General features: G+C 36.9%; 1 protein-coding gene across 2 annotated transcripts in view; it reads right to left on the bottom strand.

Annotated features, from left to right (window-relative positions):
- Positions 1-13,268, bottom strand: part of ADAMTSL1 (ADAMTS like 1) — a 454,178-nt gene that overhangs the window by 229,933 nt on the left and 210,977 nt on the right. Inside the window, exons 10-12 of one of the 2 annotated variants that reach the window (XM_056117099.1) lie at positions 7,839-7,889; positions 2,986-3,190; positions 1,507-1,654 (exon numbers count right to left, since the gene is read on the bottom strand). In XM_056117099.1, the coding sequence (XP_055973074.1) occupies positions 1,507-1,654; positions 2,986-3,190; positions 7,839-7,889 (404 nt within the window). The remainder of the gene's footprint in view (positions 1-1,506; positions 1,655-2,985; positions 3,191-7,838; positions 7,890-13,268) is intronic. The other variant, XM_056117100.1, reaches the window with a different exon arrangement.

The following is a 13,268-nucleotide window of genomic DNA, read 5'->3' as shown; positions in this document are numbered from 1 at the left end:
TTCATGACCCTGAATTGACCTGTTGGTTCACTCGGTAAGAATTGTTGGGAGAGAACTCTGGATTTCCTGATCCCTGTTTGGAGTCCCCTGAAATAACTTTTGTTGAACTATATTATATGCCAGTCTAAGCTAATCACCCACTTGGATGAATTCTTATTTAATAATTACATGGCTTTTGAACTAAAGCTTAAGAAAAGGGGTTTTTGTTCAAATTAGTCAAGATTCTAATATGGCTTTGGCTCTTTTTTAGGCCGTGTGTTTTGATTTTATAACATTTATTTAGATTTCATGATGTTATTCACTCCTACCAAGTGCAACCTATAGTTTGAGGAAGAGTTAAACTGAGGCAGATTTTCAGAAAAATTTAATGGGAATCATATTTAATGTTTAAAATAGGAGGGCACTTAAAATAATTTGTTTCTGAATTCTTCTCTGAAAAGTTTCCAATCCTAGAATTTTGTTTCATTAATACAGCATATAATAATGTCAGAGCAAAAGTCAGATTAATATTAAAAGCCAGAATAATAAATCTTTCTCACTATATAGAACTGCCCCAAAATTAGTTTTCTCAGCATAGAGGAAGATCTCAAAGGATTTGAGTATACACTTTGCATGTTCTAGACCAGGCATCTCATGTCACCCTCACCCCAGAAGCACTGGGTGGAGCCCTAGAAGCCTCCAGTACCGCCTGACTAAGCACTAAACTCTCAAGCCTTCAATGCCAGGCTGAGTATCATCAGGAACAGTGCCTGGGGGTTCTTGAGTGCTTTTGGAAAGTTTCCCTCCACCCTCCAATTTGTCTCCATAAATTATTCTCAGTATTTGAGCCATAAAGGTAGAACAGGAGTTAAGGTAACTGCCTTGCATGTTGTAAACCCTGGTTTAATTACTAGCACTGCATACATGGATTCCCCAAGCACTTCTGGGAGCAACCTCCAAGCACAGAGCTGGGAGTACCCCCTAAACACTGATTAGTATGCCCCCCACCCACAATTCTTTACAGAATCTATTAAATTCTGATTTGTTTTAATTTTTAAAATTTTGAATTATGGTTCCATAACCTATTTTCATATTAATGTTAAAAAAGTAAGAGCTTCATGCTTTATCAGTTGAAAATATGAGACATCCGCATATATTTTATGCTTACCATTTATAATGACTCTGATTTTTCACAGGAATAAATGTGGATCATAAATCACACATCTATTCTAAAATATCTTCTTTCAAACAGATATGTCTGATATTTTTCTGTAACAGTCCACAAACAACTTTATGACCCAGCAGAGAGTTATAGAAAACAGGTGTAGAGCTTAAGAACAGTTTGCAAGCAAAACTATCTGAAAGACATTTACTAAAAATTTAAGTCCATTTAGGACAGTCTAAGTTATAAACAAAATGGTGACTGGGAATACTTGGGATACTGAGAATTATTTCAAGGCATTAAAAGCAGCACATGAATACAACTAACAATGAAGAGACTGGTAAAAGCATGTCCTTTGTGCTTACCTTTGGGTTTATAACATGGAGTAGGTATGATGCATTCCTCTTTGATGTGTGGCTTCGTTTTTGAGCTACAGCCTCCTGTGTGCATTCCTCGATGGTCAACACAGAGAACCACACGGTATCGAAGACCCTGGCCACAGGTTACTGTGCACTGAAAGGAGAATGCAAGAGAGGAGACTCACAGGTAAGGCCTCGTTCGGTTCCTGACACCTAAGACATTTTTAAGGACTGCTTGACACCAGGACTCCTTGTGGAGGGAAACACTTCTTACCAGTTACAGGGGTTTTGTTCTATTTGTCAATTTGGGATGAAGCTAACTGAAAACGAAATCACTTTCAATTTCTTAGCATTGGACAGATTTGTGAGCCATCTTTAGTATCCACTTTGTGTGGTCTCACACCAAGCTGGAAAGAGGGGAAAAGTAACTAGAGTGTGTGTTCACTTTTGATCACATCACTGCAGTCTGATTTTGACATCTTGTTACTGATGGCTAGGTCAACTATGGAAAACTACAGGAAACGCTAACTTTCACACTGACATTACATATGTTCTTTTTGGTTTGGGGGCCACATCTGGCATTCCTCATGGGCTACTCCTGGTTCTGAGCTACTCCTGGTTCTGACCGCTCCCAGCGGTCCTCAGGGGACCATGTAGATGCAAGAATGGAATCCACACTACCTTTTAAAGAAAGTGTTATCATAGCTCATTTATCTGGCAATGAGGCTGAGATAATTGATTATATTGATGTGGAAAAGAATGTTTAAATGGGTTGAATGTCCAGATGTAGATAACACCACCCATACATAATTCTGTTTGCTTAGGAGCAACTTTAGCAGGAGAGAAACATCAGCTCTGATGTGCTGCCACAAGCCACATGACTAAGTGAAGAGGTTTTTAACCATCTCTGTGGCTGAGGGCCCCAGTCTACTTCATCTTTCTTAACCTTTTCTGCAGTAGCAACTAGGAAACCTGAAACAACAGTCTATTTAAGCCACCACAGTGGCTTTCTGACATGTAGAACTCTTAATGTATTTCATTCTAATTATTTTTCTTTCATGTCCTTCTTTTGTTCTTTTAATGAATAAAATGCAGAGTTTTCATTTTGATCCAACCCGACTCTTTTTGTATATCAACAGAATATAAATTTTTTTAGAAAAAAAGAAACCAAATCATGGGCCTCCTGAGCTCTCTCATCAGTACAGCTCTCATGGATCCTGGATCAGTTCCTGGCTCACAATTCCACTAGAGGGACATTTGCTGCTTGAGGCACTCCTCTGGGGTTATGTCTATGCCCGCATTGCTCTCTACATAAACTCACTGTATTCTGGGCTTGGGACCTGGCTATGCCAGGAGCTAAGTTGGTAGGGGTCTAGAAAGCTCAAGAGGTGAGAGGAGCTGCACAGAGGAATGGGGGGTTCGTGATGAGGAGGGGCAAGAGTGGACTTACTCTCCTAGTGAATAAAGAAAGAAGGGCACAGTTACCGGAGACCACTCCTGTGCCAGCCATTTAGGGCAGTCAAAAATGTTGCAGGGCCGCACGGTGGGCATCTTAGGGGTGTACATGCATTTCCACTCTTCCACTGAGGTGACATGCCCCTGGATGTCCTCCTCCACACAGGAAACTGCCCGGCTCTGGATGCCCCCCCCACACGAGGAGGAGCACGCGGTCCACGGGGTGGCCTCCCACCTACAGAAGCAAGGGGAGTCATCAGGGCAGACACGCACATTGCCAAACCTCCGTAGTGGCCTTATTTACTACCCTGGTCCCGGGCCTACTGGGGCCGTCGCATTCTGAGAGGCTATGGGCCAGAGAACCAAAAGTCACACCTGGCTCAAGTTCTGAGAAGAGCAGACCCCTCACAGAGGCAACCAGACTGTCTCCTGGCAAGCTCTGCATGAATAAATATCAGAAACTAATGCTCAGAGAGCTCTCTATAAAGAGAGCTGTGCTGTCCTGATCATACTCAAAAGGGCGTTGTTGAGTCTTTCCCAGTTTGATGATTTGTTCTTTTTCTGAGTGTATGCATTATATTTCATAAACATATTTAAGATATTTTTACATTTAATGTGATATATACATAGGTATTGGTTTTTATTAAATCCCATTACATCTCTCTATTAAGACTAAAACTGGATAGCAGCTCACTCTAATAGCTTGCACCTGCACTGATCCTTTTATTATTATTTTTTAATGTAATATTTCATTATTTAGCTTCTGGATATGTTCACATGAGACACTCATAGAAACTCAAGGTAAACCAAGCTTTCATTCTCCTTTGCCTCTGGTATCCTCAGCTGTGAGCTATGTGAGTGCAGCATGGGTGTGAAGTTCAAATGTGCCATCATCAAGCTTAAGCAAAAGCATGTCAAGAGCAGCAATATCTCTTTGTTCCTTGGTGGCTGAGGAATCCTGCACCCAGCATTCCCTCAGTAAGGAACTGGAAGTGTAACGAGACATGGTTTTGGTAGGAAAGCTGATGGCATAGGAATCTACAGCTAATTTAAGTAAGGAAGAAAATAATACAGTAACATTTAACATAATTCCACTGACTTTTCAGCACAATTACACAGTTCTGAATCATTTGGGAGCAGATAGAGGTATTTTTGTCTTCTCACTTCCCACCCCGGGTGTAGATTTAGAAAATGTGGAAAAATTAAAAACAAACCTAGGGACATTAGTTTATCTTTCTTAAAGATATTATGCCAGTTAAGAAAGATTACTAAGAAACTATACTTCTCTTAGAGTTATGAGATAAGTTATCTTAGTGAGAGAAAAGCAAAATGTCATCAAGTTGATTCACTTGAATGATTAAATTTAAATATATTACACATAGAATGAATACATAATACATAAATAGGTTTTTAATGTATATCATGAGCCTAATTTATCCTCTGCATGTGCTCTAGTCAAGTATGCTTTCCAGTTACAGAGAGTGGTGTACATTTTCTCTGTACACTGAAGTCTAGGCAACAACTATTACCTCTACTGCTAATGCCGAAACATGCAACCAAATACAAAATTTTTCTATGCAATTTTTCCCAAGATATACTTAAGTAAATGTTATTATGGGGATACTGAGGCCCTCCATGTAGCTCGTAACCAATTTGGGCAGTGTTTTGCATCACACCTGGTGGTGCCAAGGGTTTACTCCTGATTCTCCATTGAGGTGTCACTCCTGGTCCTCAGAGAACCATATGGGGTGCCATGGATCAAACCTGGGTTGGCTCTGTGCAGGCAAGCCCCTACCTTGTACTACTGCTCTGCCCCCATCTTAACCAATTTTTTTCCTAATTCCCTTTAAGAAAATGAAGCAAACCTGCAGTTTCTTTCCCAAAAGGATAAGACCAATTTTTATGTCTCCAAATAAGTCTTTGAAGACCTTCCTTCTGAGGGTGTGTGATAGCTCTGATTTAGACCGAAATAGGGCTGATTATATATGCGCATATTCATATTGGATTTAATTTGACATCAAAGTGGGAATATAATTTGAATGTATATTTGATTTCTTGGAAAATTAAGATGCAATAGAAAGAGGATAGTTTCTAATTGGTACTTGAAAATCTTTAAACTTGACCCTTCCAAAGTGTGATTAATTTTTGTCAGAACACTTGGACAGGACCCATAGTGTAATATATCTTATTCAGAGACAGTAAAAGTATCTTTTTCAAGGTCATTGATCACAGAAAGAAAAATGATGCTACTATTATCCTGAGAATTTGCCGCATGTCTACAGAATATAACTATGGATCTATGAGTTTAAAAAAGATCATGTGAATCTTTGAATAATAATAGCACTGTGTAGAATTAAAATAAAACATTTTAAAAGAAGTATAACAATAGCTGAACAGAACAGAACTTTAGATCTTTAAAAACTGGCACTAGGTAAGAGCTTGGGGGGGAGACAAATATAAAATTCTTATCTTGCAAAAATAATAGTTTAACATTTTTTACTGTTACCTTTTAAAGCACCATATGTTTATTTTAATTTAAAAAATCAAGAGTGATTCGGAAAAGTTGTTAATCTTGCATTACAGATGACATTCCAATATTCAGATATGTGATACAAAGATTAAAAGGAAAAAAGAACAACTCAAAATTCAATGTTTTATATGTATATTTATGGGTCTTAGATGCATTTGAATAATTTAAGTAATGCTTCTGCTTTGGTCAGTGGGTAGTTGCTATTTGAAAATTATTTTTTGAGTCTCAACTGTGCATAAGAAAATGTATTTGTAAAATAGCTTCCATTTGCTGAGACTTAATAAAAAAGCAGAATATCTAATTATAGATCCTATCACTGAAAGGTATCAGAAATTTACTCTAACTTTATTTTCTTCTTAGAATGCATAGAGAAGCCACTGTATTCACTGACAATTACAAACACACATCAACAGGGTCATCTCAATCCACCACTGAGAATACTAGACTCCAGACAAGGGGAGAAAAGGAAATACATAAGGAAAAAAATCAAATGGAAATTAGTTGTTTCAGAGAAATATAAATAAAGGTAATCATACGTATGAAGGAAATTTAGGAATACTTCTACATGATAAAACATAAACTTGATGTACCTCATCCTGACACCCAACTTTATCTTTGTACTACCTTTAGGCAAACAGATTCATGTGCCTCTTGAATACTTATTTCACAGATACTGAATTAAAATCAAATAAAATCTTGGCTTAGTTAAATTAATTTTTAATTTTTTTCTTTTTGGGTCACGCCCAGTGATGCTCAGGGGTTACTCCTGGCACTGCACTCAGGAATTACTCCTGGCGGTGCTTGGGGGATCATACGGGATGCTGGGGATTGAACCCAATTTGGCTATGTGCAAGGAAACACCCTACACGCTGGACTATTGCTCCCGCCTAAAAATATTTTTATTTCAGTTTTTTCTAGGTGAAGATTGATTATGAAGTTTGGATTCAGATCAAACCAACACATAATATGTCAACAGTATTTCAAAGTTATGTATTATCTCTGTCAATATAGACATAGGAAAGTGGGAGGGAGCTGACTAAAAGAGCAATCCTTTTAGTTGAAGAACTCTCAAAAAATCTCAAACAATCAACAGAGCATATGTCAGATTCCCTTCTCTACATGCTATCATTGGAACAGTAGAAGTGAGATCCCTGCCAGTTTCTGGAAAAGTTGAAGTCAAGGTTAATTGACAACTTGCACAGGCATAGATGTATTTTATAACTATGTGTAAATACATGTACATTAATTGTACATCGATAGATATTTGTGTAAATACATGTTTGTGTATAAATGACAGATGGGCATGATTACTGGGAGAACAGTTGAGGAAATGAAGCATCACCAGAGAGCTGTAATAGATGACCTTCCTGGTTCCTATTTGATTGCAATTTATTAAGTATTTGGATATTCTTAATCAAATGTTGCTTAATTTCACATTTTAGAATAAGGTGATTAGTGGGCCTTTTTAGGTGAGTTTTATATTGAGAAAACTGCCATTTATTTTTTCACCTACTTCCATCTGACTTACACCCAGGTTCATTTTTAATTGTGGCTGACACCTTGAAGGTCAAATGAGCAAAGAGAATACAGCAAAGGTCTCAGCAGAATGGTTCCTTCCAAGCTAATTCTAGATTTTGCTAACTAGAGAATGTTTCAAATACATCAGGTAATATGATTAGTAGCTAAAAGTTTTCAGCTTCTCCAATTTTCTTATGGATATGTTAATAAAGAGAATTTGTGGTTATTATAGTCCAGAATAACCTCATTATTTTCTCTAGTATTAAAAAATATATTATACTTCACAAAAAATTATGCATGGAAAATTTTCTTAAAAAATATTCTGAACAAAAAGGATATGGGAAAAAAAAACCCTGTCTTTTCATACTTAATTCTTTAGAAAAAGGGATATGTAAAGCCACTATTCAGGGTAGTACTGCATCTGGAATTCCACATTTGTGTTACTGTGTGTTACTTCAGGCAGTGTTTGTTTAACAGTTAGGAACAGAGTTTTAATGACTAGGGTTTATTGCAGAGGAAACACAGAAAAGGACAAAGGGAGTGAGAGAAAGACATAACATAAACCTATACACTGTATCTAATCAGAGTGGACTTCTGTGTTCACTCCAATGTAATATGATCCTATCTTAAAGTGGCATTTGGCATTTGAGTGACAAACTTACATTCTGAGCATGCCCGTATTATTTAAAAGAGCTCAGAATGAATGGCAAAATATGCTATCTACCATTTTATTCTTACAGAAAAAAAACACAAAATATATATCTAGATTCAGATATCTATAAGAAGCAGAAGACTGACTTACTAATTCTAGCATCAGGATGATTGATTTACGTACCGAGGAAGGGGATGGTAGAGGTCATAAGGCATGATCTGCTTGTATCCGTCACTGTTAGGAACAATAATGCCAACCCTCTGAGTAGAAGGTACACACAATAAAATAAACACTAAATGATTACATTATACAATCTTTATACAAACGCAAAACAACATTAATAATTTGTCTCTAAAAAGAATATTAAAACCGTTTATCTTAATGCTATTCTTTATACTGTAGGATGGGGCAAGTTCTTTGAAAGGGTACCTTTTGCTATAATTAGTTCTCTGATCCAAGCAGGAAATACCAATGAAAGGGTGGTGGCAAGAAATCTTGGCACCTCATTATTAACTATGACACAATAAGCTTGTAAATGTTCTTCAATCCCCTAAATTATATATAGTATGAGGTCATTATTATTATTATCATTATTAATGTTACTTCCAGATGCTCACCAAGCAATTATGGTTCTGTCTCACTTCTGATGAAAGAGAGAGCTCTTTAACACGAGTATGTACCTGAGAATTGACAAATACTATGTCATGTGTATGAGCAAATAGATTTGTTCTCTTGGCAGACCTAAAGATTTCAGTAATATTTGGAAAAAAGCCACTTGATTATTTTATAAAGGAAAGGGAAAATAATAAATATCACAGGCAACTATCAACAAAAGAAAGTTGAATGTAGGTGAGATAATAAACAAAAGATGTTTTGTGGTCTGCAACACGTGATATAGTGCTAACTGAGATTATACTAGTGGCTGTGATTGGTAGGTTTGTTATTACCTGGTATTTGGGGGAACAAGTCAGATTTAGAGCTAGAGACTAAAGGAGCCACAGGAAATTATCTTATAGGCTGTGTGGCTAATGGATCCTTAAGAAATGACATTATAGTTGATTTGGAAGTTCCCAAAGATCTTCAAGACTCCCAGATACTGCACTAATCCACCTGACTGATTTTGATTCAAGAGTCTAATGGTCAAGATTTTTCTTCTTGCTGAGTCTAATGGTTTATGGAAGATTTATGACTCATGAATCTCAGATAAAAGGAACACTGCAACAGACCTTTCACCAAAGAGTGGGAGACAGAAAACTCAATCAGTTGGTGGCACCCTGGGACAGGGAATGGGAGGGCCTGAGCAGAAGACATTTTGCAAATGACAAATAATGGGAAGTTTCTTCTTTGAGTACTGAAGCAACTCATGCATTCAATATAATCCCCAAGATAGCTGGATATCTATTTATATGTGCAAAATTTTATGTGTGTGTATGGGTGTTTTACACTTGTATTCAAATACTTTTATTTTTATTCCATGTTATATTAATCCATATTCGATTGTTATAATATGTTTCATTTATATGGCTATCACAACTAAGCTTTTGGATAGTGTAAGTTGGGTGTACTGGGGATCAGAAAGATTAAAAATATAATAATGGCAAGTGATTATGATAAATAGGAAGGGACAAGAGAACAAAATAAACACAGTTCCTGAAAGAATAAATATGAGGAAGAATACATGTGAGAATTAAGTTTGTTTAAAAGAAAATGGAAAGCAAAACTGTGAAAATGGATTTCTGTCTCTGAGAAAACCATTTATCTTACATGACTAAATTTCCATATTTGTTGGTATAAATTTTTTTTACTAATTTGCATGACTAAATTTTTTTGATATATGCATATGTAACAATGCTCATAATTCATGATGCCTTTTAGGTATGTTAAAATTGATAGCTCTAATAGATACAAAAATTCAATAAACATTAATATTCATTTTCATTTTTGTTCTATGGACACTCTTTTTAAAAAACTTTATTTTTGACAGATAAGCAGTTGAATGAGAAAAGCAAATTTCACCTTGGTTACACTCTAGAACTATTTCTACCATTTCTTTTATCTAGTAATTGAAAATTCCTTTCTAAAAGAACTATATTTTAAAGAATTCAAAACTTTATAAGTTCTAATAGCTTTGGATATATGCACGTCTAATAGTAATTTAGAAATAAATAAAAATCGGCTTTGAAGCTATATTTTACCTAGGCCTAGTATCTTTGCTTATGCCATCATCAATTTCTAAATGCAGAAAAGCATATCATGGCCTTCACTCCTGAAAAAATTTATAGCTATGCTTTCTCGTTTTCATTATAGAATGAAATGTTGCAGTTATCTGCTAATTGATTTATCAGCTGATGATATTTAAATGGAGGCAGCAATATCAAAGAAACAATCTGGAAAAGAAAAGGGCAGGGGGAAGGGGAAATGTACAGAATTCAAGATGTTGGACTCTGCTATGGTCTGACTTAGAAATTATGTTTTTGTTTGAGTAAAGAGCTTTAAACCTGAATTTAGCAAAACTATAGCTATATTTATCTTTCTATGGCATGGGTCATGGTGAAGACTCATAAAATGACTCTATGGCACCTGTGAAAACAGAAAGATCAAAACAATGGTGCTCTGTCAAGTCCTGTTAATGTATACTCGTGCGCTTGGGCTCTGCTCTCTCCTGGGGTTCATGCCATGGCCCTAGTCTTTCACCACACTGTTGTAGAAAGGCAGGCAATCTTGTCTGAACTTAACTTCCTGTTGCTTACATTTAAGATACTGCCCCCCCCCCCATCACCTCTACCTCTCAGACAAAGTGTCCACGTCAAAGAATTTTGAAAAAGAAATGCCATAAGGGACTTTAAGAAGTCCTTCCTAGATCTCTGTGTATAAGTGAGTGTCTGTGTGCATGTATGTGTGTGTGTGTATGTGCGTGCGCTCACGTGAGCACACACATTCATTTAAATATGCATCTGAATATAATATGTGAGAGAAGGCAATTGGTGAATGAGGCAAAATGATTTTTAAATCAATTAAAAAAGAAATATATGCGCAAGCTAATTTGCTGTGACACAGTCCATTCTCCAGTGCCTAAACTCTTCTGACCATTCATGCACTCCTTAGATTCTGCAAAAGCCTAGGATCTCAGGGGGGTGGGTCGGGAAGAAGGTGAAGATAAGAAAGTAATCATTCTGGACTGATGTGGTATAGGACCTATGTCCTACCTCTACCTCATCCTCTCCAAGCACATGCTTGACTGAAATATCCAGTAGTAGGAGAATGCTTCATGTTATGAAGGGGACATGCAGTGAAATATTCTGAAGTGCAAAAGCTTTCAGTCTTTTTAAACATGGAAAATACTCAAATGTAATGTCACTTGACAATAAGTAGATATAAAATAAATATGCAATATCATCTATTTATATATAATTAAAAAGTTAATATGTTCATACAATCACCCATCCTGCCATTATCATAAGGTCTATGTGCACAAACAAGTATATTAGAGAAAGACTAAAACCCATTGTTAGTTTCTGGTGTTTGCATTATGGGCCCTTTTGTTTTTCCTTTCTTTGTTGGTCTGTTTTTCAAGTTCATTCCCTTTTACTTCTTTTATGGTAATTGGGAAAATTTCAAGAAAAATTGAAACCTCAGAAATATTTAGAAATACGAGATATAAAATAGTAAAATTAGCCCATGAGTTGAAAACTCATGTCCTATTTAAAGATTATTGAGACTCTGTCTCTAAATCTTCTCAGACACTTCTTCAGAGCATTATCTCTAATGTTAACAACCAAGCCATAATCAGCCTCATATACCTTAGTGGTGGAATTTACCTATTTTGACAAATTTCCCTCTTCAAGAAAAATCCTAGCATAACTAGCCCCATTGGTGTCAAGTTATGGGTTACTGGGATCATTTTAGGATGAAATGAAAATAGGAACCCCCTTCATGGTTTCAGCACTCCTTCCCATGGACTCTCTCATGACATCCTGTCACTTCTGAGCTGCCAAGCTTCATTTCCAACTTCCTGACAGCTGGATAGGCTTCCTGACACAGGACAAGCTCAGTGCATCAGGCAATTCATTATCTTCCACTGTAAACTGGTTCCTGCTTTGTGATCACTATTACAGCTGAAGGCGCTGCCACCCTCCCATCAGGCTACTTACTATGGGACATCTTTACTATCTCTCTTCCCCATATTTCCTACAGTTTCAGTTCTTTCAGTGTAAGATCTGCCAACTAATGACACTCTGACCAAATTTGGGCCCTTTTGTAGCAATATCCTAAAATACCTTTCTATGAGCATTCCTCCAATACAGCCTGCTAATTGTTGTCAGAGCAACTGACACTTTACTCCCCAAGTCAGAAGACACAAATGGTGTTCTAATACACAGTGACATTCTTAATCAGGTGCTACTCCTTCTGAAGCCTGTCCAAAATTTCTCTTTCAACTTCTACCCATAAATCTCTCATCCATCACACTATTAATTTCTCTCATCACTGTTAACTACATATTCACTTATAATTAAGTGTAAGTTTCCTTTAGTTTTACATTATGGAGCAGAACCTATCTTGGGTTCTTCACTTTAATTATTGGCAGAGTGATACGCACAGTCAGAGAAATTAGTAAATACTCATGGATTCAAATCACATCATCAGGATGTGAACACTGAAGCAAGATACAAACCACCGTGTATAATTAGAGCAAGCAAACATAATGTTAAAGATTCTCAAACCACCACTCATGGTCACATTTTCAGTGCTGCTCCTTGTCTTTAGCTCTGCCATCTTGAGGAAAGGGCAGACTAAGTAAAAAAGATGGTTTGGCAGTCAAGGAAAGCAGCGCGGCATGCAGAAATGATTGAGTGATACAAGGCAGAGAAGGGATTGATCAATGTCAACTATGCTCTAGCCTGTTTGTCTTCATTCTGTCTTTTCATTGGATCCCTCCCAGAAAGAGCCATGGTAATTTAAAATTTTTTTACTCCCTCTCTGTGTCATGTGTGTTTCTGATAGCATATTGCTTTGTAAGTTTCCAGCCCAGCTTTCCTCATCTCCCAGAAGTTTTGGGGCTCAGAATCGACTAGATTTTTTTGCTTTCACCCTGGTTCCTAACATAAAACAATATAGGCCAGGTATTCATTTAAAAAAAAGAATCAGTGAAAATGTGGGTGGCAGAAGAGATTCTTGTACAGAATATAGTAATTCATCCTTCCCACTACACCATAGACAGCAATCACTTCCTAAGCAACAGTTGAGAATGGAAGAGGAGAAAGTAATAAAAACTTGGAAAAGACACAAGTACTAGCTCTTTCGTGAGTGTCAGACCACAGAAATGAATGTCCAAAGGAGGAAATGCACACTCTCCTTACCAGGAGAGGAAAATTATAAGTCTAGGTCTTCTTGTTGTTATTTTATGTCTGTGAAGCCATAAGTGAACTATACTTGCACTTCTGCAAACTTTTAGTGGGTCAGATCAGGAATTTTATACTGCGGTAAGAATGGGTGCCTGAAAAATTCAGATAAAATGCATTAAAGACCTTGATATCAAACCCAGATCCATAAGGTACATGGAGAAAAATGTAGGCAGAACCCTCAATGACATTGAAGCTAAAGGTATCCTTAAAG

This window comes from Sorex fumeus, unplaced genomic scaffold (genome assembly GCF_029834395.1).
Source record: "Sorex fumeus unplaced genomic scaffold, SorFum_2.1 ptg000034l, whole genome shotgun sequence".
NCBI classification, from domain to species: Eukaryota; Metazoa; Chordata; class Mammalia; order Eulipotyphla; family Soricidae; genus Sorex; species Sorex fumeus.
This window is presented reverse-complemented; position numbering and strand designations above follow the sequence as displayed.